This window comes from Apium graveolens, chromosome 6, assembly GCF_009905375.1.
Source record: "Apium graveolens cultivar Ventura chromosome 6, ASM990537v1, whole genome shotgun sequence".
Classification (NCBI taxonomy): Eukaryota; Viridiplantae; Streptophyta; class Magnoliopsida; order Apiales; family Apiaceae; genus Apium; species Apium graveolens.
In genome coordinates, this window is record NC_133652.1 from 28,303,849 (window position 1) to 28,328,489 (window position 24,641).

General features: G+C 36.1%; 1 protein-coding gene across 1 annotated transcript; it reads left to right on the forward strand.

The window, feature by feature from the left end:
• The first annotated feature begins 15,714 nt into the window (after positions 1-15,714).
• On the forward strand, positions 15,715-19,819 carry LOC141664156 (uncharacterized). Its single transcript, XM_074470049.1, has 2 exons — positions 15,715-19,021; positions 19,250-19,819. Exons 1-2 carry the CDS (start codon positions 16,357-16,359, stop codon positions 19,630-19,632), a joined length of 3,048 nt encoding a protein of 1,015 aa, XP_074326150.1. The 5' UTR covers positions 15,715-16,356; the 3' UTR covers positions 19,633-19,819.
• Positions 19,820-24,641: the final 4,822 nt, after the last annotated feature.

Below are 24,641 nucleotides of genomic sequence, written 5' to 3' on the forward strand. Positions count from 1 at the left end.
GCATCAGAACTTACACTAGAAGGAATTATACTAACTTTCTTCAAAGAAGGTTTTATTTGATAATAATCATATTACAAACTATGATATTCCTTACAAGTATAAATCGAATGCCATAAACTACCACAATGAAAACAAGGATTTTGTGGTTTAAACCTAACAGACTGACTCTTAACTCCTGATTTAGGAGGTAAAGAATTATATCTTTATTTTTCCTGCAAAAAAAAGCAAGATGGTTAGAGTTTCCACAGTTGTAACATTTCTTTTTAGGAGCATTAGGAACAGTCACATAATTATTGCTCTTATTCACACCTTCCTTTCCATTCTTATTTTTCCTAGCTTCCTTTACCTTGTTCAAATTTCTATTCTCTTTCAGCTTATGCTTAAGATGCTTCTTTGTCATTAAGCCTATATTTACTTCAGCTGGTTTATCCTGTTTTAATTTGTCAGAAGTTGACTTTTCTTTACTTTCTGTCCTAGACTCTTTCATCTTTTCAGAATCAGACTTTACAGTTTTTGCTACAAACTTAACAGGATTTACCTTTGGCTTAGCAGTCTGTTTAACAACAGTTGGCTCAATTTTCATAGTTCATTTCTCACTTTTATCATCACCATACCCTAAGCCCTCTTTCCAGTTTCCACTACTTAGAATATCCTGAGTTGTTCTGCCAGAGTTAGTCCAAGTTCTGATGATCTCTCTTTCCTTTTCTAAATCTGTTTTTAGAGATTCATTCAATTTTAGTACTTCATCTCTAACATACAAAGCCTCATCTCTTTCTTTCTTAGTTTGATGAAGAAAAACTAACACCTTTTCTAAATAGTCATTTCTATTTTTAAAAGCAAGATTTTCAGGTGTTAATCTTTCACATGTTAAAGTCTGATCTCTATAACTAATGAACATGGTTTTAATATATAATCTCAACTCAGTAATATCATCAGTATGAAAAGCATAAGTTGTTTGAGGTACCTTCAATTCAGCAGTTTCAGTACTGCTATCAGCATTTGCCATCAAGGCATAGTTCACCTCATCTTTAGAATTTGAAGTGTCTGTCCAGCTTTTCTTCTTTGTGAAAAGTGCCTTGCCTTTGTCGCTTTTTCCTTCCTTGCAGTCAGGAGATATATGGCCTCTTTCACCACAATTGTAGCATTTGACATTTGAGTTGTCTCCTCTGTCAGACTTTCCTCCTTTGCCTTCAGACTTTCTGAATCATTTCTTATCAGAACTTCCACCTTTCCTGGAAAACTTCTTGCCCTTTCTGAATTTCCTGTAGGTTATCTTTGTGATACCCTTCACCATAAGAGCACACAGTTGCATCATCTCTGCATCAACATCCATTTCAGGTAAACTTTCAGTTTCTGAATCATCATCATCAGAATATGATGACTCTGAATCAGACTTTATGATGAGAGCCTTTCCTTTTCCTTTCTTTGAGACAGCCACTTTGGGGGATTCCTCCTCAGCATTAATAGCAACTGTCCTTCATTTTCTCCCATGCCTCTTGCTCCTTTGATCCATCTCAAGTTCATAAGTCTTGAGCAGACCATAAATTTCATCAAGAGTAGTTTCAGTAAGGTCATAATTATCTCTTATGGTAGTAGACTTCAAATCCAAATTTTTAGGAAGAGCTAAAAGGAATTTTAGATTTGAATCTTCAAGATCATATTCTTTGTCCACCAGTGATAGATCATTCAAGAGTTTGACAAACCTGTCATATAAATCAGTTAATGACTCATCAGCTTTTGAGTCAAAGTGCTCATACTCTTGAGTGAGTATAGTCCTCCTGTTCTTTTTGATTGCATCAGTTCCATGGCATCTTGTCTCCAAAGCATCCTGTATCTTCTTTGCAGTCTTGCATCCAATTACCCTATTTGACATGACATTATCAATGGCACTATGCAGCAAATGCCTTACCTTTGCATCCTTGGCAATAGATGAGATGTCTTCAGCTGTGTAATCACCTTTCTCCTTTGGTATGGACTTTGCTGGTTGATCAACAACTGCAACAGAGAGCTTCGTAGGCTTATATGGTCCTTCATTAATCCTATCAAGGTATTCTGGATCTGTAGCTTCCAAAAACATAGCCATCTTCACTTTCCATATGGGATACTTAGAAGGTCTCAGTATAGGAACCCTAATAGTCTCATATCGACTGTGGGTTTGAGTATTTTGAGTTTCTTGAGTTTTGGTGGGCTTAGTTGGGGTTTGTGTTTCTTCAAACATGATTGTTTGGATCTTTACTGTATGTGTGTTAACAAAAAAGCTCTGATACCACTTGTTAGGTCACACAACACTGTAGAAGGGGGTTGAATACAGTGTTTATACAATCAAATCGATTTGAACATAAGTATGTAACAAAGATCAAGTATATTCAATAAACTCTGTTACAATATGAACTATTGTTCTCTCTCAGTGATGAACAAATATCACTAAGAGCTGCTAGGTTACAATAAATAATGTTTCTCGATAATGATAACACATATAGTGTAAACCCTAAGTCTGTGTTTATATAGTACACAGTTACAAGATATATTCTAATTGATATGGAATATAATTCTGTCTCCTAAAATATATCAATCAGATATCTTCTACAAGTCTTCTAGTCCTCTAACTCTTCATTCATATCTTCTTTTGTTTTAGTCCCGATCTTCTCCTGTAAATCAGCCGCATTCCTTATCTGAAAGTCTTCCCGCACTTAAGTACTGATATGTATCTTCTGACACCTTAAGTTCTGATATTAAGTTCTGACTTCAGTAAGTTCTGATTTCAGTAAGTCCTGATATGTCCTGTTGTTAAGTTCTGAAAACTAAACACAAATCATATTAGACATGATATCTTAAATATATCTAACATTATATTAACCATATGATATTTCCATGCTCTCTCTCTCTCTCTCTTTGAAGTTGATCGATAAGCATGAACAGAGATAAAAGAAATATGATACATGAATATGTTATTTTTTTATCGTTATTTTATATTTACTAATACTGCTAGTTGATAATAACTAGTGTGGACATATATTAAAAATATTAAATTTATTAAATTAGTATTAGGAGAGAATTATACCTGCAAAATACGAATTGAAATTGGAATATTAGTATTAAATATTAAATTAATTAAATTAAATATATAATAAATAAATATTATTAAATTATGTAGTTATTGATGATCGAACCCAGCTTTAAAATGAAATTAGTTAAATTATGTGACCGACGTTACTATCAGGATCTGACCAACTATTCTTTTTTTTTCATTTACATAGCAGTAACTATATTATTTCTTTCTTAAGTGAAAATTTGTACTGAAAAACCAACAAAATTTAGGGACCTATCCCGCTAAAAAACCAAGAAGCTAAACACATTAACAATAATATCTAATGGCATCAGATTTGTAGTCTCCCTACGGTTGTAGCTGTAAGGACCCTAAAGTTAATATGTGGCCTCCCCCATTCCATTTCCATTATGGATCTAAGAAACCTATTAATAGTAAAAAGCCTACGACCCCGTAGGCATGACGCGCCTTCGGAGTCCGTAAGGTATAATATCTACATATCACGAATGATAAGAAGCTATCACTGAAAGCTCAATATTCGTAGGTCGTAGGCCCCACAACTCAACCTTATCCTCTAAACTTTTACACGTGTCATTCACCAAACTACCATGTCATATCCCCTCCTTCTCTCTACCATCCACGTGTCTAAGTAGTCTATGATAGTCACATCCCCATAAAAAGGAGAATCAAAGGAAAGAAACACAACAAGACAACTAAAAAGAAAATTAACACACACACCCTACGGACCACACTCAGAACCCATAAACACGCTATCAAATTGGCGTCGCTGCCAGGGATGTTTCTCTTCAGCTTCTTAGATGTCTTCTTAGGGTATAATCAAATCAAACTAGCTCCCGAAGACCAGGATAAAATAACATTTATTACCCATCGAGCGGTATATGCTTACCGCGTTCTTCCTATGGGATTAATGAATGTCGGGGCTACATATCAGCGAACCATGAACAAGATATTCTCCAGCCAAATTAATAGAAATTTGGAAGTATATGTAGACGACATGATTGTCAAATCCAAATTTGAAAAAGGACATCTGCATGATCTGAGAGAAACTTTTTTAACCATTTGAAATCATGGCCTTCGATTGAATCCCTTCAAATGCACCTTTGGAGTAGCAGGCGGGAAGTTCTTAGGCCATATGATTAGTGGATGTGGGATAGAAGTTAACCCAGAAAAGGTTAGTGCCATACTGGAAATGCACCCCCCAACAACACCTAAGCAGATCCAGTCATTGAATGGATATTTGACTTCCCTCTGAAGATTTGTTTCCAAGTTGGCTGAAAGAAGCATCCCTTTTTTCGATGCTCTGAAAGGAGTGAACAAATCTAGAGAAGTGCAGTGGACGCCTTCATGCCAGGAAGCTTTCGATTCCTTAAAAAGCTACTTATCGTCTCCACCAGTTCTCTCCCAACCCCTCTCAGGAGAACCCTTGTATTTGTATCTGGCCGTAGCCCCATCAGCCGTAAGCTCATGTTTGGTTTGCGAAGAAGAAGGCAAACAGTTCCCTGTGTACTATATTACTCATGTTCTATGAGATGCAGAAATCAGATATCCCACTATTGAAAAAATGGCATATTCCCTTCTCCTTGCTGGCAGGAAACTTCGCCCCTATTTTCAGGGGCACGATATCAGAGTTTACACCAATCAGCCCCTTCGGAAGATCCTTCACAGACCCGACCTCTCTAGAAGATTGGTCAATTGGGCCGTAGAGCTCATCCAATTCAACATCACCTACCTACCTCGCCCTTCCACTAAAGGTCAAGCTTTGGCTGATTTTCTAATTGAATGCTCCGCACCTTCAGAAGTTGAAACCCTCACGGAAAATTCTCCCCAGCGGGAACATCTACCTCCTCCATGGCTGTTATTCGTTGACGGGTCCTCCACCTCAGATAACAGTGGAGTTGGAGTCTTGTTGATAAGCTCCGAAGGATTCAAAATCCAGCAATCTATAAGGTTCAGTTTCCCTGCCGCCAATAACTGCTCAGAGTATGAAGCGCTTCTAGCGGGCTTACGACTAGCCAAAACCCTTCAAGTACAACACTTAAAGGCCTACAGTGACTCTCAACTCATAGTCAACTAGGTTCTTGGAGGATTTACCGCCAAATCCCCCCTAATGGTGAAATATCTTGAAGAAGCTAGAGCCTGACTCCTATAATTTCACATCGCTTCCCTTGAAGGGATCATGCGAGAGGAAAATCAAAGAGCTGATACCTGGCAAAGATAGCCACAGATGAAGACCACTCCCCTTCTATGGGTATTTACAAAATATTGCTGACATCCTCTTCGGTAAATCCCCTGACCGAACCAGCTTTAGAAATACTAGGGCTCTCTTACGGCCCTAATTGGATGACTCCGATCTATCTTTATCTGCAAGAAGGAATTCTCCCTCAAGCCAGGAGGGCTGCTCAATTGTTACGCTCCAAAGCTGCCCATTACACTATCATGGATGATACTCTTTATTGAAGATCTTTTTTGGCCCCTCTTCTTAAATGTGTTGATTGCTCAGAAGCAGACTATTGCAAGCTCGAAGTCCATAAAGGGATATATGGAAGCCACTCATCTGGAGAGGCTTTAGCTTACAAAATCATCAGGCAAGGGTACTACTGGCCTACCCTAAGGAAAGATTGTCTAAACTACGTAAAAACCTGTGCCAAATGCCAGTTTCATGCTTCAGTTCCCAGTTTGCCTCCGGTTTTTCCCACGGCTATTTTATCCCCCATTCATTTTGATGTTTGGGGCATGGATATTATGGGACCTTTTCCCCCAGCCAAAGGAAATATTCGGTTTTTACTAGTAGTTGTTGATTATATGACAAAATGGGTCGAAGCTAGAGCTGTGGCTCATACGACTTTAATAAATGTCGAAATTTCTTTCATGAACACATCGTCACCCGATTAGGAATTCCTCATATTTTGATTACTGACAATGGAAGACAGTTCATCGAATCTGAATTTGAAGAATATCTAAAAACCTACGGGATACAACACTATAGATCCTCTGTGGCCTACCCCCAATCTAACGGCCAAGTTGAAGTCACTAATCGAACCCTTTTACAGAGTCTAAAGAAGAATGTTCAGGATTCAAAGGCACTCTAGGTAGAAGAATTGCCAAATATACTATGGGCCTATCGCACTGACACCCGCAAGCCTACCGAAGAAAGTCCCTTTCGGCCCACCTATGGCACCGAAGCTCTCATTCCATTGGAAATAGGAGAATCCTCCTCTCGAGTCCAAAATTATAACCCTCAGTTGAACCAACAAGGCCTACAGACAAATCTAGATTTTCTTGAAGAGAGAAGAGAAAATGCTCTTATACGGATGCTAACTATAAACAGAAGACAACTCTTCACTTTGGAAAAATACTTCCCCGACAATTTCAAATTGGAGATCAAGTGCTTAGAGCCGCCTCATTTTCTACTCCTTCCAAAAACAAAAAACTGGACCCCACTTGGGAAGGCCCCTATGTGATAACTCAGGCTACACGGCCAGGGACATATCACCTCGCGCAATTGACCGGAGAGCCCCTTCCCAATACCTGGCACGCCACTCATCTCAGACGTTTCTATCAGTAAGCCTTTTAACTGGTTTAACATGTTATGAATGTTGTAAATAGAAGCCTATGTTTATTAGTACGTTTTCTATGAATATTTAACTGATGGTATCTTTTGTGTTTACTGCTAAAGCTTTAATCGGCCCGGGCTTAACCCTCTATCAAAGCTTACCTATTAAAAAGCCTACATATGCAGCCTACGGCATGGGTAAGGCCACCTCACAACTATTCGTTACAACGCCATTATATGCAGCTCACTGCCCGCGACCCGAATAGTTCACCTAAATAACTATTCGTTACAACGCCATTATATGCAGCTCACTGCCTGCGGCCCGAATAGTTCACCTAAATAACTATTCGTTACAATACCATTATATGTAGATCACTACCTGCGGCCCAAATAGTTTGCCTAGATAACTATTTGTTACAACGCCACTATATGTAGCTCACTGCCTACGGCACAAATAAGTTCCTTAAATAACTATTTGTAATGAGAACCAACATAAGCAGCTTATCGCCTGCGGTCCAAATAGTTCATTTACATAAATCAAGTTATACAAACATCTTTATAACGTGTTCTCTCTTAAAAACATTTATTGTACATGATTCGTTTATTAAAATGCTTATCACGCAAACAGGCATGTTTATGACAAATTATTCACCTTTTGCTCTAAATCCAAACTACTACTTGTTTACGATTTACACAAGCCTCAAATCAGTTTTTCCACAATAATCATATATGCGAAATAACAAAACACGATATTTTATTGAGAAATTTAAACATTAATCCCCTATGGGATACAAGTCACCGGATAAAAATATTTCAAAACATCCACAAAACATAAAAAAACAACACCGAAAGAACTTAAAAAGCATCCCCCACTAAGCTACTCAAGCGATAGTTTTCTTCCTTCACCGAAGCCAAGATCTCTTGCAGCTCTTCGACCTTCAACTCCAACTTCAAGATTTTGCCATCCTGAAGATGAATCATCTCCTGCATTCTGGAAATGGTAGCCATCAGCTCTTCTTCCTTCTTCAGAACCGTCTTTCCTTTGTTATTTGAGCAACTGCCTTGGGACTCCATTGAAAACTTCAAGTTTTTGCTTTCGGGAAAAGAAAAGAAGAAAGGGCTCGTTTATGAAGTGAGTTTATCTGGAAAAAGCTACTCTTTATATAGGACAAAGAGACTCTTCACCTCCTTGCATTTAACCCAACAATATTAATTACATTAAATGACTCTTCTTAACATTTTGAAATTCCTCCTCAAACTAATACATTCCATTAATTAGCACAACTTACTAAACCTTTCATTTTCCCGAGTTTCTTTTTAACCAGTTATTTAAAATAATCGGAACAACACGAAAATAAAACCACGAAATTAAATCCAATAGTCAACACGGAAATTTGTTTTGGCATTCCACAATGACATATTACATAATTAAAAACAAAGTTACATCAAGGATAACATGGCCTACGGCCCAACGAAATCCTTAAATCATTATTCTCATTCTGAAGCCTACGAAGGGCCTCGCTCAACACCTGCACTTGCTCCTCCTCCGCCATAATAGTGAAGGGCCTCGCTCAACACCTGCACTTGCTCCTCCTCCGCCATAATAGTCTCCCATATGACCTAATGATGTCTCTCGAATCCTTCAGATACTCCTCCAGCTGGATCTCCCTTGCAGACTTTCCACCATTTGAAGACATCTCCTTATTTTACCTTGGGATATAGAGAAAGAATATATAAGAAAAGGTGAATGATGGATCACATCTGCCCTAACCACACTTCTTATATATCCCCTCTACGAACCTCCCAACCATTTCAATCAACAAATAACTCCTCGATTTCACACAACCATTTACTATCCATCATAAATGAAACCACAACTATTCAACTCCCAAAAACTTTACATTTCTTAAAGAAAATGCCCTTTTCCGATGAGGCAACCCCCTAGGAAAATTAAAAACCTTAAATGTAAATTCACAAATTAAAAACCTTAAATTCAAAACCCTTGAATTCAAATTCAGAGAGGGTAAATTCAAAATCTTTAAATCCAAAGCACCAACATATAAAATAAAAACAGGACCTCTTCCTAAGATTAAAATTAATTATCACAACCAACGATGACAAAATACTTAAAGTCATAAAAATCTTAAAACACATATCAAGTTCCAGCTGATAAAATATCCAAATAAACACCACATACCATACTAAACAGTGCTAAGGTACTACCATCGTCCAAGTCTAACATGAGAAGCTAATTGTTGGGGAACTCAGTCTGCACAACCAAAGGGCCCTAAGCTTCTATAACCTTTTCCCCTTCTGCCGTAGCCGCAACCTCCATGACAGAACCTGGAAGATTCCCTGTGACGGTGGGGTCTGCAGCTATGTCTTCAACCCTAGGGAAAATCACTTCACCCTCCGCATTCGGACCTCCACCCTCTTCAACCACCTTCAGTCTAGCAGCCTTAGATGCCTCCTGTTCATCCATCCTCTTCAATTCCCAAGCTCGGAAATGGTCTACGCTATGCTTGATCAGATCTACAACATTCCCTTTCGCCTACGAATGACAAACAATCATTGAAACCCTCTTCATGCATCGATCCTGCCTTCTCATACAGCGAGGTCTCGTATTCGGCCGAAGCCAAGAATTTATCCACATTATCCTTATAAGTAATGAGAGCCTCCTGCTCCACCTTCTCCAAAGTCTCAGTTACCTTCCGGACTTCTTCCGACTTGGCATCCAACTCCTTTTGCAACCTATCCATCTCCGAACGAAGGCTTGCGACACATCTTGCTCCGACTGTAGTTTCTCGAGATTTTCCCTATTGTCCTTTTTTAAGCGCTCTATCTCCTCGCTATCAGACTTGAGGACCTCCTACAGCTCATCGTGTTTCTTCTTCATTTCCTCTAGTTGTTCGAGGGCGTCATCCTTAGCCTTCCTTTCAGTTTTCACCTTCTCCTGCTCTGCTTTCACCTTCCCTTTGCCTTTTTCCACTCGACCGGCCAGATCTACCACTCGAGTCCCCAATGGAAAACAAGAAAAGACACATAGTTTAAGACAGCCAGAAGTTTAATGAAAAATATACATGAAAATAATTCTAAGGATATAACGCTATCATATGTTTTTCTAACCATACATTTCCCAGTAGAGTTTTTGTTTGAATTATAGCATCATCATCCACTTCACCCATAACCTTCTTACGGTCGGGAGATAGAGAGAACACACCCAATGCTCCTAGGGGAGCATTAACCTCCTTTATTCAGTCAACCAACCCTCCCCTAAAAAAAAGAGGAGGGCAACAAACAAAACAACATTAAGAACATAAGGAAAAGGAAGAAGGGAAATAACAGAAAATACAAATCTACCTGTAGTGAAATGAAGGATGGTGCATTTTTTCGAAATCTCCTCAGATTGAAGCTTCCCAGCACTTAGAACCAAGCTCTTCACAGGGACCGTTGCTTTCGGATCGTTTCTCCCCTCAAAAGAAGAAGCCCGGCTCCAAATCAACTAAGTCTGTTCCTTTCTCACTAATAACCGAAGGATCCAGAGTTTTCTTTATTTTCATTTCTTCCGTCCTCGCCCTTTTGGTAGCAACCTCTTCCTCGCCCAGACAAGATTCCGTAGGCCTCTTCCCTCCAACAGATACTGAAACACTTCCTTCGGCCCCGGCTTGACTAGCAGCAGTTCCCAAAGACACATCCTCACCTTTCTCCAGCGCCACCCTCGCCTTCAACTGTCTCTCATGAGCCAGTTTCAAGATTCTTCGGTAATCCATATGAACGGGAATAGGCAGTTCTCTCAGCAAAACTGAAATGACAGAATTTTTATGTTACTTACAAAGGAAAATAAAGGTAAAAAGGAAAGGACTTATACTATACGGAAAGAAGATAGTCCGAAATCCAAAACATATAAGATTCCATAAACAAATGAATGTCGGGCGCTTACAGTTATGAGTTACTAAAAATGTAAGTCCCAGAAACTTGCTACTGGCCACAAACCCTCCTTCTTCCCCCTACAAACTGAACATCATAATCAATTTCATTCTTCTCCAACACTTCATACCTTTTCACTGCCCCCACGATACCATCGGGTCTTTTATACTCTGGCAAATAAGCCAAATCTCCCCCCTTAAACTTTAAAAACTCTCCATGCTAACCTTTATTAGACGAAGGGCCTTGCACCAAAATTCCCCCTAAGGTCGTGGCCCCCCTCCACTGGATCTCTTGCAAAGGATAGTAACCTCGAGACCCTTGCATTTTATGAAAAGACTAGAAAAGGCCTAAGGTAGGTTCCAGACCCCATTCAGTACACCTAGCTATAAAGGCAGTAATTTTTCTCACCAAATTAGGGCCTAAATGACCAATTTCTATCCTCATCTCACATAAGAGCGTATGCATAAACCGATGCATAGGCAATCTCAACCCAGCTCTGAACGCCTCCAATGGGATGCCAACCCATTATTCCCCTCCTTTGTGCCACAACCTTTCCCCTTCAGCAAGTAACCTTATTTCAAACTCCTCCGGAATCTAGAAGGCGTACCTTACTTCAGCAAAATAACTAGCATCAAAATTGGGGGGCTTATTAATATATTCCAAATCCCCCAGAAGCTTTTCCAACGCCTTGTCCGGGATAATCCCATACTGCTTATCTTTGTAATAACTGACCTCCCCAAAAGATTTAAAATAATTCTCTTTCTGAACATCCGAAGGAGTTTTTACAAATTTATGCTCTACATCCATCCATCCCTGGTCCCCAATTAAACTTCCCATCTCTATACGCACTCTACCTTTCCCCTGCATATTTTCTTGCCTCTGCGCCCTAGCCAAGTCAGCCATTTCTCTCCCTCTCCCTCGACCAATACTAGGAAAAAGGGGTCCTCCTGCCTTCTCTTTTCCCTGACCATGAGATATGGAAGGGACACCCTTACGGGAGTGTGATCCCCCAGAAGATGGCCCTGGGCCTTGACCCTTAGACACCACCTCCTGAAGGGGGAGATCATCCTCATCTCCAGACCCCCCTTTCCGGAAGAATTGCTCCTAGAAGTTTCGTCGATGTCGGTATCTTCTTCTCCGATTAGCGACGTAGACAAAGCTTCGTTCTCAGAATCAGGCGTACTTTCGCTATCACTCTCTTTCACCACAAACCTCCCTCGCTTCCCCATCCCTAGATTATCTACAAATAAAAAGAAAAGGTCTTGTCAATAATCCGGCCATGAAAAATAAATAAAAACGAAAAAATAAAGATTGCACAACTTAATTACTGAATAGCTTTCCCCTTACCCATACCAAGATCACTCCTCCACTAACCCAATCATCCTCCTCAGACCCAATTAAACCCTACTCACTTAACGATCAAATGTTACTTTCTCCCACCATGCATCCTCCAAGAACCCCTCTACCTTTTCAGAACCCACTCGCTTAAAACATTCATTAGTTACGAAACCCCTAAATTCGCACCTTAACCCTCATAAACATTACTAGTTCATACCCCAAGTGATAAAAGACAAGCGCAAAATCAAAGTAAAGTTAAGATGAATACCTGTTTGTAGATACTGCAACTGTGTTGAATAAGTCAAACAACCTTGCTCTTATCCCTCCGGACGCCTCCTTCAGTTCTATCTTAATCAAAAGTGAATGACAAGAAAGAATAAAACTGAACAAATGAATATATTTGAAATTAATAACTTCACCCGTTTTCCAAGGAAGTGAACCGTCGAAATCCTGAAAACTAATGATTCAAGGCCCTACAAAAAGGGAAAAAGTGAGCGCGTGAAACCCACTCCCCCTCAAAACCCGGGCCTCTCAATAAGACACGTCACTTCCACCTCATAGTCCTTAGTGAACAACGTAACCGCTTTTGAAAAAGGAAAATTATTATTGACATTATTGATAAATTAAAATCCCTTTAAGGTATCGTATCCAACCCCTAATTGAAGACAATAGCTTCCTGAAGAAAGCTTCCTAAAGAAAACTACACTTATGAGGGGGGTATCTAATGGCATCAGATTTGTAGTCTCCGTACGGTTATAGCTGTAAGGACCCTAAAGTTAAAATGTGGCCTCCCCCGTTCCATTTCCACTATGGATCTAAAAAACCTATTAATAATAAAAAGCCTACGACCCCGTGGGCATGACGCGCCTTCGGAGTCCGTAAGGTATAATATCTACAGATCACGAATGATAAGAAGCTATCACCGAAAGCTGAATATCCGTAGGCCGTAGGCCCCACAACTCAATCTTATCTTCTAAACTTTTACACGTGTCATTCACCAAAGTACCATGTCATATCCCGTCCTTCTCTTTACCCTCCACGTGTCCAAGTAGTCAATGATAGTCACCTCCCCTACCAAACTAGAGGACAACTGGTTAGGGAATAAAAAGGTGAATGAAAGGAAAGAAACACAACAAAACAACTAAAAAGAAAACTCACACACACCCTAAGGACCACACTCAGAACCCATCAAAACGCTATCAATATCAAACCTAGTCCAAAACAAGAGCTGGACATTGATACATAAATAAATAACCTAACAACTCAAACACCTGTTTAATTAGGCACCTACTGTAGTTAGCTAATATAGTAACTGAACAAGCTGATAATCTTTGTTAATTTCGCTTCTGGAAGAAATTACAAGAGAAAGCCTTCTCCCGTATCATCCTCTCTGAACTAGTTGAACTATTCTTATTTCTTAAGAGGACAAAATCACTAACAAATTTGTCAAAGATCTGTCCATGCATTAAGAAATATCATATACGTTTTTTTTTTAAAATTTTGTGGTCGAGCTCAACTTCGGTGAACATACCCTATCATTATGCTTTTCTATTAATACAGTGATGGAAAGTACGTGTCTAAGACTACTTGGTATCGTAATCAGGTCACTGCTGTCACTGTTAATGACATGCCCCAGCAGCAATGCAGCCAAACGTGTTCTATGGGCTTTGGAATATGTTTTAACTAATTTGTAGTGTAGGAAGAAAACACCGAGAAAAAACCCACTTGTGTTGATAGTCTACAAGTTTACAATCATAATCAAGTCGTCGCTGGTTGACCCAGCTGGAAATTTTATGAATCGGAATGGTTCTGCTTGAGTAGTTAGAATGATTCAGATACTACTAGATTAGTCCCTGCTGATGGCCGGTTAATATCTAATTTATTTGAAATAAATATGTTAGTTCAGTAAAAAAGAATAAGTAAATATTAAAGAAAATGTTGTATATTAATATTTTTATAATATGAAAAAGTTAATTTCTTGTGTATGTTGAATAAAGATTATATAAAGGATTTTTATAAATTTTAATTAAAATTTTCCAATATTGTGAATTAGTAAAAAAAAAGGTGAATAATTAAAATTAGAGAGGGTGAAAAGTGGAGAGAATAGAGAATAAGTGGAGATTAATGAGTGAGAAATGGATGATGAGAATTAATGAAGAGAGATAAATAGAGTATATGAAAGAGAAGATTTTAAAATAATAAAAAAGATGAGATTAAATGAGAAATTGACACATAAGCAACCATGACATCATCATAGAATAATAGCATGACATGCCAACAAAGATGACATCAGCTCTATTTTAGTATAATATAGAATAGATAATTAGAACCTGGAACTCATAGTTACACTACAAATAATTTATTTTCCAGCAAGTTATGTGCATCAGTGATAAGTGCAGGCGCTTAAATTTTGTAATTTTTGGAAATTATCAAATACCATTGGGTGTACATTGTTCCACTTCCGTAGCAGTATAGCTTTAAGAGAAATGACTCAGCAAAATAAGACAAAAGTTGAGAAGAAATTCGTGAGTTAATAGAGAAAAAAATTCAGAGGTCTGGATCTTAAAGATGCTGCAGGGAAAGAGGGGGAGGGGGACGGACCATTACTTAAACGTCACAATCTTACAATGCTGTCTATGCATTTATATTTTAATTTCATGTACCTGTTTTTTCCTGGTATAATCTAGTTCTTACATTCTCCTAAGCATAATCTTTATTATACCATAGAGGTGTTCCATGCAGGGACGGAGGCAGGGTGGCTTGCGGCTAGAGCCGGCCAAATGTGCGGGTTTGAACCGCACATTCGGGACCGGTTCGTACGAAAACCGTAAAAAATTCGGACCGAACCGGGCCGGTTCAAACCCGCTCGGCTCGCTAAATTACATGAACCGAATACGAATTGTAATTTCAGAACCCGGAACCGCACGAGCCCGCACGAGCCCGCACGAGCCAAGCCCGCACGAGCCGCACGGACCACTCAACCCGCACAACCCGCACGAGCCCGCACGGCTCGCCCGCGGGTGCGCCAACGTCTTCCTCCTTTCTGCCATGTCTGTGAACTGTGTTTCTGTCCATATAGAAGAAAACCAAGCCTATTGAGATGATATAATCGTTAGATGCTTGAGTAATATGTCCATATAGAAGAAAAGTTCACGCCCATGAGTTGCTTGATGAAATGTTTACACCAGAATTAATTGGTTATGCCACAACTCAGCACGCACAGCCCGCACTCAGCACGCACAGCCCGCACTCAGCACGCACAGCCCGCATCGCTCACGAGTCCAGTGTCGGTTACGAGTTCGTGTCTGTCAGTTCGAGTCCGGCCCGGCCCGATTCGTTTAACTTGCGTGCCGGTTCAGTGTTCATGCTTCCCGAGCTCAACCCGCATTCAGCCCGGCCCGGCCCGCACGGACCGCCCAACTGGCCAGCTCTACTTGCGGCCACCATCCCAAGTATAATCATAAAACTAGTATTAAAATTTATGAATTTTTTTTACATATTTATATATTTAGTAGTAAAAAAAATTTATTTTGATATTTCGCCCCCTCTAAAATGTATAAATTTTATAAATTTAGTATTAATATTAATGATATTTACAATAATTATGAATTTAAATACACGTATTCAAGTATATTTTGTACATTGAAATTATTAAAAATAAAATTTATTAATTTATTTAATATATAATAAATTAAAAATATGTATTAGTTATCCCCAAAAAAATTGGCCACCCCATACTTCATTTCCTGGCTCCGTCCCGGTTCCATGGTTAACTAATTCAGTTTGGACATCATTTCGAAGGCATATCTGGAGCTATTACTAGCGAAACAACCTTGGCATAAATGAGAGATAAAACCTGACCCCAATGCAACGAATCAAGATTCAAATCCATAGCTATTTATTATTGACGAAGCATAAATGGACTAGTATCAGATCACTTGAGAACACCAAGTTTTTTTTTTTCCAAATCAGATTCATATCTGTGCATAAAAATGAAACTTGGTCCAAATTGCTACGTACCACAGGGGTAGGCTTGAAGCTGAAAAAGTGAAGAAAATGCTCTCCAGAAGCTCGTGCATATGGTAGTTGCATATTATCATCCGAAAATTTGTAATAAACTAAGTGGGGGTCAATTTTTTTTTTTTGAGCTATGAATCCTAATATTACTATAGTATTCAAATATAGGTAAATATACCTAAAATGCAACATCGTTGTGGAAAATTACTTCTACTCCTGAATCATGTAGCCCTGCAAAGTGCAAACCAAGATGACGATGTTAGAACACTAAAATGAAGATTTTCTAGGAACATATTCTACGATTACATCAGTCCCTTGTGTTTCCCCTGTGGAAAAAACAACTCTTCTTGTAGAATATAAATTGATGTTAAAACAACTGACATTGATATCATGAAAAATACTCCCGTATACATCTTCCATATCCTACATCCTTTTTTCTTCATATTGTACAACTATGAGTTTCAACATTCTCTTCATCTTAATGTTATTAAAAACCATAAACAACACTTCTTTTGCGTATTCAAGTAATGTCACTGACAAAAATGCTTTGCTTTCTGTCAAGGCTTCAATAACAGATCCAGTTGGTGCGTTAAGCTCCTGGAACCATTCCATCCACTTCTGTCTTTGGAAAGGCGTTACATGCAGCCGTAGACATCAGAGAGTTTCAGCGCTGGACTTGTCATCTCAAAAACTAGACGGTACTCTATCTCCTCATATTGGAAACCTCTCTTTTCTCAGGGAAATTAACTTTGATAAAAACAATTTTCGAGGCTCAATACCAGCAGAGATTGGCAAACTGTTTCGCCTACGATATCTTCACCTAGGAACCAATTTATTTGAAGGTGGCTTCCCAATGAACTTAAGTCACTGTTCAGATCTGAGACATATCGGTATAGAAGAAAATAATGTTGGAGGTAAATTACCTACTGATTTCACGTCTTGGTCTAAATTAACAGTGTTTAATACGACGACAAACCATTTTAGCGGAGTAATATCGTCTTCTATCGGAAATATGTCATCTCTTCGTTTCCTTCTTTTATCCAAAAACAATTTAACAGGGATCATACCGTTGGAAGTCGGCCGCCTTTTAAAATTAGAGTATCTTCGATTGTCACTAAATAATTTGATAGGCACAGTTCCCTTGCCACTTTACAACATATCATCACTCTCATATGTCAGCCTAGCTTTAAATAAGTTGGAAGGAAGCTTTCCACTAAATTTGGGCTTTACCCTTCCTAAGCTGCAAGCATTCCTTGTCGGAGATAACAAATTTTCAGGGTCTTTTCCACGATCCATAACTAATGCTTCAAAGCTTGTACGTCTTGACATATCAACTAACAATATTAGTGGTCCTCTACCAATGGACTGGGGAAGACTAAGCTTAGAAGCGCTATACCTATCCCATAATCCGCTAGGACATAATCAGCCGTCTGGTAGTGGCTCGAGCTTCCTCGACACCTTGGTAAACAGTACCAATTTAAAGTTTTTGGATTTATACGGAATTGGTTTGAATGGGAAGATTCCAAATTCCATTGTCAATTTCTCAAAAAAATTAGAAATTCTGGACCTCTACCAAAATTACTTTCACGGAAGAATACCTCGAGAGATTGGGAAACTTTCCAACATGAGACAACTTGCATTGAGTAAAAACATGTTAAGCGGAAGTATTCCTGAATCAATTTGTAAGTTATCCAAGTTAGGCCATCTGTATCTAAATGAAAATAACTTTTCAGGAGTAATTCCAGCTTGCATAAGCAATATTTCTGGATTGCTTATCCTCAACATGGGCAGTAACAAGCTCCATGGAAGCATACCTACTCCCTTGTTTGATCTCTCATCTTTACAAGCGTTAATACTTTCGGGAAACCACCTCCGTGGCTTGATACCTCAGCATATATCAGGACTTTCTTCTCTAAGCCTTTTTGCTCTATACTTGAATCAAAATCTATTGAGTGGGCCACTACCATCCAACATTGGCAGCTTGACACATCTGGTCGAGCTATATCTTTCAGACAACAAATTGGAAGGAGAGATACCCACTAGTCTGGGTGATTGTGTAATGTTGGAGCAACTGGGCATGGGAAGAAACCATTTTGAAGGTGGACTTCCATCTTCCTTCAAGAAGTTAAAAAATTTAGCATTGCTGGGTCTTTCAAATAACAACATTTCAGGTAATATTCCTCAATTTTTTGGAGAGTTGCGTGGAATTGACTTCCTAAATTTGTCGTACAATAAACTTGAAGGTGAATTGCCGAAAAATGGTCTGTTCTCAAATGCTAGTGCCTTTTCAGTTGTTGGTAATTTTCGGCTGTGTGGAGGTATTCAAGCCTTGCAACTGCCTTCTTGTCCTGCAGACATGTTAAAGACTAAAAAAAAGAAATTTTCAGTAAAAATGATACCCCTTGTAGTTCTTCTACCTCTTGCTACCTTGTTAACATGTATTACCATTGTTTTCTTTCGAATGAAGAAATCCAAGCAGAAAAACGTCCAATTGTTTGTTTTGCATGAAAATTGTCCGAGGCTTTCATATCAATATCTTCTACTAGCAACAATGAATTTCTCCCCAAACAATTTGCTTGGTGAGGGAAGATATGGTTCAGTCTACAAAGGAATTCTTGAACCATTGCAAGAGATTGTTGCTGTGAAAGTACTAAAGGTTGAAGTTCATGGAGCTAACAAGAATTTCATCGCAGAATGTGAAACGTTGAGGAATGTTCGCCACCGGAACCTCATAAAGATCATCACAGCTTGCTCTAGCGCTGATTACAAGGGAAACGACTTCAAAGCATTGGTTTTTGAGTACATGACAAATGGGAGTCTAGACAACTGGTTACATCCAAATCCATATGACCAAGGGAATGAAAGAAATTTGACTCTATACCAAAGGTTGAATATTGCCATTGATGTAGCATTGGCGGTGGTTTACCTGCATCAGGAGTCTCACACAAAAATCATTCATTGTGATATAAAGCCAAGTAATGTTCTTCTTGATGAGGAATTTGTTGCTCGTGTTAGTGATTTTGGTTTGGCCAGATTTTTCTTAACCAATGCAGTTGACTTAAATCAAGCACCAACAAGTTCAACTGGTGTTCGAGGAACTGTTGGATATGTTCCCCCAGGTAATAAATATTTCTGAATTTTCTTCATTTTTAAAATTGCATAGTTATGTAAGCACGAATCTACAGTCGGTTGCAATGAACTTACTGCCGTCTTGGTCAATTTGGATGTGCATGTCTATAATATTGATATAGAAGTTTAGAATAAAAATTCTTGTAGAATACAAATTAGTAAGAAATGTACATCATGGAGAACATAGATGCGTGACATCAATTACGATTTTGTTACAGAGTATGGAATGGGTGGAAAGATCACTGCGGAGGGGGACGTGTACAGCTATGGAATTCTTTTACTAGAAATGTTTTCTGGGAAAAGTCCAACCAGTAGCAGCATATTGATGCAAGATGCTAACAATCTTCATGATTACGTGAGGAAAGCTCTTCCCCACAGAGTGATGGAGATTGCAGATCCCCGGATTATACTACAACAGGAGAATCTTGCCAACCTGGGAGATGAATCAGTTAGAAGGAGTAACATGCCTGATAGTATGGAAGCTTGCTTGACTTCAGTATTTCAAGTTGGAATATTATGTTCAGTTGAAATGCCAAGCGAACGCATCGATATAGGTGCTGCTGTCAAGCAGCTACAGTTGGCAAGAGACAAACTTCTATGACTAATGCAGTAACCTGGGTGAGAGGAAATATTTCTCACAATAAATCTATATATATGTGAACTATTAAGAATAAGCAGCTCATTTTTTGTAACATGTATGTCTTATTTGCCGAGCTCATTGTATTTATAAGTTTATATCTTTAATACAGTATTACATCTTTAATCAATTTTAGAAATAGCAATTAGTAGAATCAACAGAGATTGGAAAACTCTATAAAAGCCATCTTGTAAATCATTAAGAGATATCGAAAGTTTTCATTAATAGAAATGGCTGATTATAAATTTTCTATGAGTAGCTAAACCCTTTACTCTACAATCTCTATACAAGAAAATATTGTGAGATCGAAGTAAATATTATACTATATCTATGTTTAGTAATTGTTAAGACAGATATAATATTTTATTAAGTGTTTTAGAGGATATCCCAAGGCGATCCCAAGGTCAGGCTATATCCCGAAGCAAGGAAGCGAGAAGGGAAGGAGAGCCAAGACAGGTTGACAGCCATAGGTGATCTAGGATACTTATAAGGTATTATTCTGAATTTATAATTGCTAAATTATGATATTAGTAGAATGTTTATGGAACAGATCACAATATGAGTATTGTTATGAGGTTGTAGACATTTAAATGAAATATGTTGATTTTTGGATTTAATCATGAATATACTCCCTCTGTCCCTCCCATTTGTTTACACTTTCCTTTTTGGGATGTCCCATCCAATTGTTTACATTTCAAAACTTTCCAAAAATAGTAAAGTTTTTATAGTTTTTAAATTAACTACATCCACTATTTTCCTCCACTATAACCACTTTATACATATAATATTAATCGGTCCCACTACTTTACTCATTTTTTCAACTTTTCTCCACTACTTTATCATTTTTCTTAAACTCCGCGCCCCACCCAAATGTAAACATTTGGGAGGGACGGAGGGAGTAATTGTTTATTATATATCTGTGTGTCTTCCCTCTTTAGGGTTATCAGATATAAAAAACGATCCCCGCGAATCTTGTTTATTATATATCTGTGTGCCTTCCCTCTTTAGGGTTATGAGATATAAAAAACGATCCCCGCGAATCTGGTATCAGAGCTAGAAAATAGGCCAGAAAAATGAACAGTAAATTACTGTAGCAAAATTTCGGAATGAATAGTAACCGATGAATAGTAAAAAATGAATAGTAATAGTAAAAATGAAATATTAAATTAAATGAGACCTCCAGCAAAATTACTAAAAAATAAGAATAAAAGTTATAAATCTAAAATAATAGCAAATCTATTAATTTATTTTATAGTAGAGAATAAAGAAACGAAACAAATGTGTAAGAAAAATCTATATAGACAATTAATATATTTATATAAATAAAATAAATATTATATTTATGGAAGATTATAAGTTAGAAAGTATTAAACTAATAGCAGATAAAAACTTTACTTTTAATAAAGATATAAATCAACATATTGAAAGTTGTAAAATAAGTATGCAAATAATAAATGAAAAATTAGATATTATAGTTAGATTACGAACAATGTTGGAAGAGAGAGATGAAAAAATTAGAAGACTAGAAGAAGAAAAACTTTTAATAAAACGAGAAAAATTTATTAAAGAAACTAATTTAGAAATTCAAATAAAAGAATTAAAAGAAGTATTAACTGAACAATATAAATTAATAAATGATTTAAGGCAAAAAATTTAAAAAATGAATTGGATAGATCCAAATGCAATAACTAGAAATAATAGAAAAATAAAAGAATTAATAAAAAATCAAGAAAAACTAGAAATAGAACTAGATAAATTGCAAGAAAGAAAAAATAAAATTGAATGGACAAGAGAAAATAGGGATGAAATAATAAGATGTTATCAACAACTTGGAAATATGATAATAACATTTAGAAATAATAAACTAAGAATTCAAGGACTTAAAAGAATAATTTTATCAAGTAATATAACTGGATAATAATACAGTTTGAAAAATGTCATTAGAGAAATCAAGTGAAACACAAGATGTATATTATCAAATGGATGAATACGAAGAAGGAACATCACAAACTCTAAGTTTTAAACAAGATATATATAATCAAATCCAAAGTGAAACAGAAGAACTAACAATAAAAAAGATATTCAAAACATCATATTTTGAAAGAAATAAAGAAGTTAGATATATAGTTCAAAAACATGAAAATATAATAGACATAGATACAATAAATGGAAAAGCAAAAATATATTTAATAACAGATGGTTTGATAAAAAGAGAACTATCTAAATTAAAACAAAAAGAAGCAAATAAACTAAAAAATATTTATTTTGGAGCAATAGAATTTACAATAAAAGCATATTTTCAGAAAAATATTGATACTCCTATACAAATATATGTACTAGACGATAGAATAATAGGAAATATACAAGATTCATTAATAGCAGTGGTAAAAGGAAACTTAATATATCAGAAATTAAAATTTATAATACAACCTGATTTTAGCATATCATTAAGAGATGAAAATAAAGAAAGATCTTTAACATTATATTATAAATTGGATGGAATAAAAATGCAAAAGGGAAGTAAAGTAATTAGTATAGAAACTAAAATAGTATATGCTATGACTGGAAACCATCACGTAAAGAAACAAACGGAATTAGGAATAATAGTACCAAAATTATATAATGATATATTAGAAAAAATTGAACATAAAGAAGAATCTCAAATAACAATCCCAGAAGAATTTACAATAGACTTTAGTAATAGACAAATAATTCCAACACAAAGAATTAAACCAATATTAGAAGGATCTAGATTAAGTTTTAGAAGAGAACACAACCCTATAAAATTAGTTAGATCAATGAGTATGACCAATAGAAAATTAGATTTAATAAAATTACCGTGTTACGAATCAGATAAATTACGAATAAAAACAATAATATTTAATGGAATATTTGCCAAAGAAGTCATAACAGAAATAAATATCGGAGCAACAAAAAGTCAAATACATATAACTGAAGTTGACTCAAACAAATGTGAGGAAATAGAACCTCAAATAATAACTGAACCAAATAGTTCGAGAGAAACAATAATAACAAAAGGTATAAAATTAAGATTAAAAATTTTAGACTTAGAATATAATATAAGCCTAGGAGTAATAGAAAATGACGTTAGTTATCAACTATTATTAGGAATGGATTTCTTAAATGAAATAAAATATAATATAACCAATGAAGGAATAGAAATAAATGATCAGAATAAATTAAGATTTATAGACAGAATATGAACCCTGAAAAGGAAATAAATGAAAAGAAAGATGAAATAGAAACTATTAATAGGATAATAAAAGAAACATTAATTATGTCTCAAGAAAAAGAACTACAATACTTAAAAGAAAAAGAAAAACTAGAGGAAGAAGTAAAAGAATTAGAGAAAATAAAAGGTAAGAAAAGAAAAATATGGATAATTAAAGGAGAATGGAGAAAACGAGTCTATAAATATGAATAATACTGAAAACCAAATAAAAGATATTTGGAACGAAATATTTATAAAGGAAAGTTTAAACGCTATATTAAAAAAGATGGAAGAAAATCAAGAAATTAGTAGAAAGATAATTAAGGAAGAAATAACAGCGTTATGGAATATATCAGAAATCCCAATCTTTAAACAAATATTAGATAAGTTAACTATTATACAAAATAGTTTAGAACAAAATAAAGAAAAGAAAATAATTAAAGACGAAACAGAAGAACCAGAACTAGTACCTATAATAGTAATAGGAAGAACTAAAGAACCTATATTAATGGATATAAGCAAATCAAAACCGAAAATAACTATAGGGGTTAAAAGAACAATAAATGGTTTAGCAGAGCTTCACAAATCAGGAAAATTCTAGGAAAATGTCTATAACAGAACATAGTGCTATAACATTTCTTAAAAAACATGGAAAAGAGTTACTGGAAAAAGAAAGACAAAAATATGAACCTATAAAACAAGAAATAAGAGAAAATGAACTAAAAGAATTAAGAAAAGAAAATGCTAAATTAAAAACTAAAATTAATATAGAATGGTTAAATAAATATAAATTTTATAAAAAAAAATATAAAACCCAAAAGAAAGAATTAAAAGAAACAAAGTTAGAAGTAATAAATGTATTAAAAGAAATAGATAATTTAAAAAATGAGATTAATCAATTAAAAATAGAATTAAAAGAAAAGGAAATTATTAAGTCTGACGATAGTAATTCAGAAACGAACAAAGAACAAGATGAGAGCAGTAATACAAGTAAATCAGATAGTAATCTAGGAGAAGAAGGATTAAATTACTTAGAGGAATCAGATAATGAGGAAAAGGAAATAGTAATAAAAGAAAATAAAGAAATATTAGAAGCCCTCGGAAAAACCGTAAATGCAATAATAACAAATGAAGAGAAAAGCGATGAAAGTGATATTGAAGAAAGAGAAACTTCACATAAACAAACAAATTATGAAACCGAAACAGATAACGATGCATACCCAGAAGAAGAAATAGAAGATCATATAATAACTAAAAATAATATTAAAATGCCAGGAAATATACCTATAGGACAACAAAATGAAGTACAAGACTTCATAGGATCAATACACCAAGGAATAAATATAAATGGATATTTTCTAGATTTAGATAATGTCTACGACGATCAAGAAATAAGTAGAAGAATAAAAGACTGGAATTTAGGGATGTATATAGCCTTAATGAATTCAAAAAATATAGAAGATCTGGATTATGTTTTTGAACTAATATCAAAAACAATTATAGGAAAAGCAGCATTTTGGTTAGAAAATATTATTTATGAATTAAAGGGACAAGTAAGAACGTATGCTAGAAGTTGGAAAGATACGTTAAACGCATTTGATATATTATTAAAAAGAGAATTTCTAGGAGAAAGATGGTTTGTAGCTCAAGAAAATATAACAGTAGAAAGAAAATTAGAAATAACAATGTATCTAAATAATATGAAATGTTGTAGGATTAGTAAATTACCAGAATATACTAT